The sequence below is a fragment of the Benincasa hispida genome, chromosome 6, assembly GCF_009727055.1.
Source record: "Benincasa hispida cultivar B227 chromosome 6, ASM972705v1, whole genome shotgun sequence".
Lineage (NCBI taxonomy): Eukaryota > Viridiplantae > Streptophyta > Magnoliopsida > Cucurbitales > Cucurbitaceae > Benincasa > Benincasa hispida.
In genome coordinates, this window is record NC_052354.1 from 41,980,255 (window position 1) to 41,985,915 (window position 5,661).

General features: G+C 35.8%; 1 protein-coding gene across 1 annotated transcript; it reads right to left on the reverse strand.

The window, feature by feature from the left end:
* Nucleotides 1-1,240: 1,240 nt before the first annotated feature.
* On the reverse strand, nt 1,241-5,028 carry LOC120079031. Its single transcript, XM_039033213.1, has 3 exons — nt 4,716-5,028; nt 3,309-3,467; nt 1,241-1,544 (listed from the first exon to the last, which is right to left on the reverse strand). Exons 2-3 carry the CDS (start codon nt 3,454-3,456, stop codon nt 1,393-1,395), a joined length of 300 nt encoding a protein of 99 aa, XP_038889141.1. The 5' UTR covers nt 3,457-3,467; nt 4,716-5,028; the 3' UTR covers nt 1,241-1,392.
* Nucleotides 5,029-5,661: the final 633 nt, after the last annotated feature.

The window sequence follows — 5,661 nt, forward strand, 5'->3', positions numbered from 1 at the left end:
ATCGTTTCCTATAGCTTCTCCAAACCACTTCCGAAGTTGGTCACAACATTTTCAACTCCCAACGCACTTCCAAAACACGCAACTATATACAAAAGGATTTTCCAAGATTAGAGCCAACCTAAAATACTTTAATCTAAAATTAGAGTCTAAACAAACTTTACTACATAATACTTGCTGAAAATTGTTTGGGTCTTTGAGGATTTGTGTCCGAAAGTGTTCAAATTTGCAGATCTGACATCTAGCAACTGTGTGTAGTCTAATTTGGAGCCAAAAAAGCTATTGGAGTTCAAATCTGACTTGAAACGGAATGGGTAATGCGGATTGGAGGTCGTTTGGGCATGGGTCATTGTCGAACATGTAAATCTTCCAAGAAACACATTAGGGGTGACTCTATGGACCATTGTCGTGCAAACGTGTCGCTGTCGGCTTTAAGAGACTTTTGAGTTTCGAGTCTTTTGCCATAAGTACTTGCATTGCCTATACCATCGAAAAATAAGAAGTCAAGTGTGCTAAGTGATTCGTATGTCGATCTGGTCGCCGGAGATCTGTTGCTCGTTGAAGGAAGATGGTGATGGTCTTGGCTCAAACTCATGAGACGAGGGAGAGAGATGCTTCCACATGGCTTCACGTGGAAGCCTAACTTCCCAACTCTTCTCCTTTTTTCCCCTTCCCTCTCTTCTCCTTTTTTCCCACTTCCCTCTCTTCATGTGGTTCTTTGAAGTCACACGTCTAAGAAACATGGATACAGATACGAGACACAAATACGACATGAGACGGACACGAAGACACACCATATTTTATAAATCTAGGACACAACACGGCAAGAACACGTTTATTAAAATATACATGTTTTAAAATATATATCATTCTTACCGTAAAAGAAAATTCAATGTAAATGGGCTGATGCATTTATATGCTTAAAAACTTAGTTTGATGTATTTCACACTTTAAAAGTTACTATTATTGGCATATAAGTGTCTTTTTAGTCTACGTAACAAGTGTTCTATGCATGTCTAATACATTTTGTTGCATTAACAAGTGCTTGACATGTGTCAGAGTGTCCAAGTGTATAATACGTGTCAGATATGTTATCAAACTAAAGTGTTTGTGCTTCTTAGCCACACATTTTTGTTTTTCTCCTTGTTCAAGCTCCTTTCTTTTTCTTTTTACTTTTTTTTCTTTTTGTTTTCGATAAAACACTTTCCAATGACAACAAAAGTAATTCTCTTGACACGTATAATTCCAATTCTTTAATTTTTCTTTTATTTCTATTTCATTTTAAACTCCTCATCCAACAAAATGTTACACAATTACATAACCAATATGTAAAAATGACCAAAAGCTAGAAGATTTAGAAGTGGGTCTTACAGATTATTACTCTATGAATGTCAATTACTTTACAACTTTCCTTTTGTCATAAGCAGCTATATTCTGAGGTTCACATTCTGGACTAAACAACCGGACAAGCAAAGCCGAGGTTGCACTCATCGATGCTGCTCCACAAGCTGCCCAACGAAGACTCCTAGGTACTGTAATTCTTGGACCTATAACACAACACAATCCAGAATTGCAGAGGCTCAAGTATGGTTAAAGAAGCATGGATATGGATACAATATGAACATAGTGACACATCATTTTCAAGAATTTAGTTCTCTGACACGGACATTGCTGAAATTTAAAGTCAACAAGTTAATGCATTTATATGCTGAAAAAAATAGTTTGATGTATTTCCATCTAAAACTTTGTTGGTCCTATATTATTGGTGTCTATTGAAGATACTTAATAAGTATTTGATACGTGCCAAACAAATGTTGAACCTATATTGACTTTGTGTAACTAGTGTCTAACACATGTCAATTATGCTAGTAAATGTCTAACAAAGGTCGGAGTGTCCAAGTGTTAAACACAGACACGCTAGTCAAACTAAAGTGTTTGTGTTTCTTAGAGTACAATATTAAAATCCCCTAGGACCATAGGCAATCCACTTTAAAAGGAAATGGTAAATAAACATTGATTTTGATTTAAACAAAGTCACAATTGTTTCTGTTTTGAAATAACATGAGAAAGTGTTTCAATTTCCTTGTACTACAGCCCAAAAGCCACAGATGAAAGGTGAAAAATACAGCAAAGAATAATTATGCATACGCTATATGGGAGTGCTTTTAGCACTGATTACTAGGACAAGTTTGAAAGTAACAAAGCCCAGAACACTTAAATGTATCGTGAGAAAACACTAATAACGTGCATTTGGACCATTCGACCAAGTGCTTGATGACAGAATCTTAAAGCACTCTTAAGAATGCAGAACCAAACACGGTTTTGTTCCATAATTAAGCACTTTTTCCTCAGGTGCTTGTAATTAAAGACTTCTGTTAAAAACCTTTGTTTTAGAAGTACTTCCAGAGATATTCATACTTGGTAAATTTAGTCCTGATATCTAATTAAACTCCATATATACGGGACTGGAAGTGTTCAAATGACTCAAGATCCCAAACAACTCAGGCAAACCCAACAGTCTCAACCCTTAGATCTTTTTCCAGTTTGGGTTGGGTTAGATCTTTTCTTGGTTTCCATTTGGGTTGGATTTTTGGAGAACAGAAAAATCAGTTCGGTTCTCAGGTTGGGGGTTTTAGAGGGTTCATTCACACCATTTCTCTCCATCTCAGGCCTCTCTTCACTTCTCAATTCTCTTCTCATGTCTCCCTTGTCTCTCTTCATCTTGAATCATACCTTAGTCTTGATTTCTATCTCTCTTGTCTCTCCCTGTCTCACTCTCCGTCCATCCTTCTCAACCTCCCCATCTTTATCGAGCATCCATATCTCTCTCATCCCCCCTTATTTTTTTGCAGTCTCTCGTGCCTCTGTTTTCCATCTTACAACTACATTTTTTCAGTCTTCACAATCTCTAATCTTGATTTAACTTTTTTTTTTTCCTCAACTCTCACTCCTGGGGTTCAGCTCTTCTTTGGGTCCCAGTGACCCAAACCAACCCAACCTGAAATTTAAGAGTTGGGACGGAGACCCTATTCGTCTTTTGGGTAGTTGATCTAATCAACCCAGATTTTCATGTTGGTCTAAAAAACCCTTTCAACCCAACCCATGTAGCCCTACACGTATATTTAAAGAAAGATCTAGAACGCTGTGGCTTCTATTCAAATTAAGTAAGTAAATATATTAGAATATATTAGAGAACAATTATTGATTAAAGTGCCACTTGTGTTCACTGAAAGTTGATCAGGAAGAAAGAAAGACATTAAACTTGATTATGTATATAAACTCAAATGAGCTGAGAAGAATATTTGACAGACCATAGTGCAATCTACAAAGAATCCAGAAAGCAAGTCCTCCACCAACAGTACATAACCCAGCAGTCTGTTTCATCAACTGCGAGCAAGGCTTAGCATCTGATCTCATGACCTCACCATCTGAAAAGCCTAAGAATCGTCTAAGAGCCATCGGCTTATGTCCTGGACCAGATCAAAATTGGCAATTTCATAAACTAAGCTTAGAACAACCACTGCTTATGCATAACCCAAAATTCAGTCATTGGAACCAAAAAAAATGAGAGTAAACCCATTCCAAAATACTCGAGTCAATGTCCAAATGTTAATCATGACCTTGTAAACAAAAACCATAATCATGAGATCCTTAGAATTAAGAGTATAAACAATTTTAAAGGCTAACTGAGCTTTGAGGTTTTTTTACCCTCTTAAAAAGACGAGCTAAGCCTGAAATTAGTATGAGCATACACCTCAATTCAAAATAAAAACATTGATAAAAAACAATGTACCATCAAACATAAAGACTATGGACAAATGAAGGGTAAAAAACTTTACACTCATCAATATTCACTTCATTAAATCAAGATTCTAAAGATGATTCTCAAAATCATAATCACTGTGATTCTAATTCCCACCGCTAGATTGTTCTAAAGGCAAGAAACAATACTTGATTCTACAGATGGAGATTCTAACAGAATTACCATTACCAACAAAATACCTTGTCTTAACTGCATTTCATATTCTGGGCATGGCTTCTTCAAATTAGAAGAGTTGGGTTTTACTTTACATAAAGTATAAAGGGGTTTGTTTAAACCAAACGGATTCCAATTCAGATTTCTGGGTTCAGTTTTTCGATTTGCAACAAATTACTAGACTCTAACACTAATCTATGAAGAACATACATGAATATGGATTCGCGATATAGATACAATAGGATACGACCATTCATCCATTTCTAAAAAACTAAGATATGGATACTTTAGGATATGTCATTTTATATATATATATTATAATATATATTATATATATTATATAATAATATAATATAAAGAAAGATACTAAATGTAGTCCATCAAAGCATACAATATCAAATTAATAACATAAAAGATAATTTAATTCCCAAATTACAAAGTACACTAGAAACTAGAAAAACCTCAAGCGTTCAAATCTTAAACCTCCATAACATCATCATCATTGCCCATAGAAATTTCCACCCCCATCACCTAATTTATGAATTTTGGTCACATATTTCCAAAGAGGTTTTGTTTCATCTTCAACAATGGAGGACGTTGAGTTTATAGAAGGAGATGATTGACCATGGCTTGAGCATGAAGATGCCATTTTACCTAACTACTATTCAAATTAAAAGTAATGGGGATTTTCAGATTTCACAACAGTGTGGGAAAAAACAAAGAGCTTTGAAATCAAACTAACCGGTGACGGTGGCAGCAAGGTGCGGCGAGGATGGTCGAGGTCGTCAATGGCGGCGAGCTGAGGCGCGAAGGTGAAGAAAAGAACTGGGTCGCAGTCGAATGGTTGAGATTGGCCGCGGTCTGAGTCACGGCGAGCTGAGGTGCAGCGGTCTGAGTATCGACGGAGGTGAGGCGGTCTTAGGCGAGCTGAGGTGCAGGCGTGCGGCGGTCTGCTCAAAGTTCGTTTTCAGGGTTGAGATTGGGAAGAAAGAAGAGAAGAAGATCGTTAGTGGGGCGTGGGGAGGAAAGGGAGTAAGTTTGGATTGATCGGGGGAAAAAATATTTTTCAAAAGAATTCATTTTATTTAAATACTTTATTTTATAAAAATGGATTAAAATATACTTAAAAATGGATTGTTATTTTTGAGTTGTAAAGATCTTAATTTTTTCTCAAATGACTTAAATTTGAAAATGTAATCTAAATACATTCGAAATCTTATAATTTTATTTTTTTTCTCAATTTTATTCTTCTTTTCTAGTAGTTATTTAATAATTCATATTTGACAATTAATTGATAAATAATAATTATGAAATTGAAATGAAGTGGGTCGTTGGTTTTGGACTTGAAATTGGGCCCAATAACTCAAGATTTTTTAACAGTCGTATTCTCCTACGAAATACAAAAAAATTAGATATTTCATTTCACGTATATATTACGTATCTGGACATATCAATATCTGATACCGATTCTCTGCCCACTCTAAAGTATCTGTGCGTCATAGACAATAATGAATCATTAGGCAGAGAAATTGAAATCAAACGAAAGATAGAAAGAAGTGATATGATACGGAAGAAAATGGGAGTGAGAAAAACACGGATCAATTGCTTGAGACGAAAACTACAACTCTTGGTCGACGTACTGATGCTTTAAGGGCACCCCGCTGCCGGTTAAAGAATTTGAGGTTTAG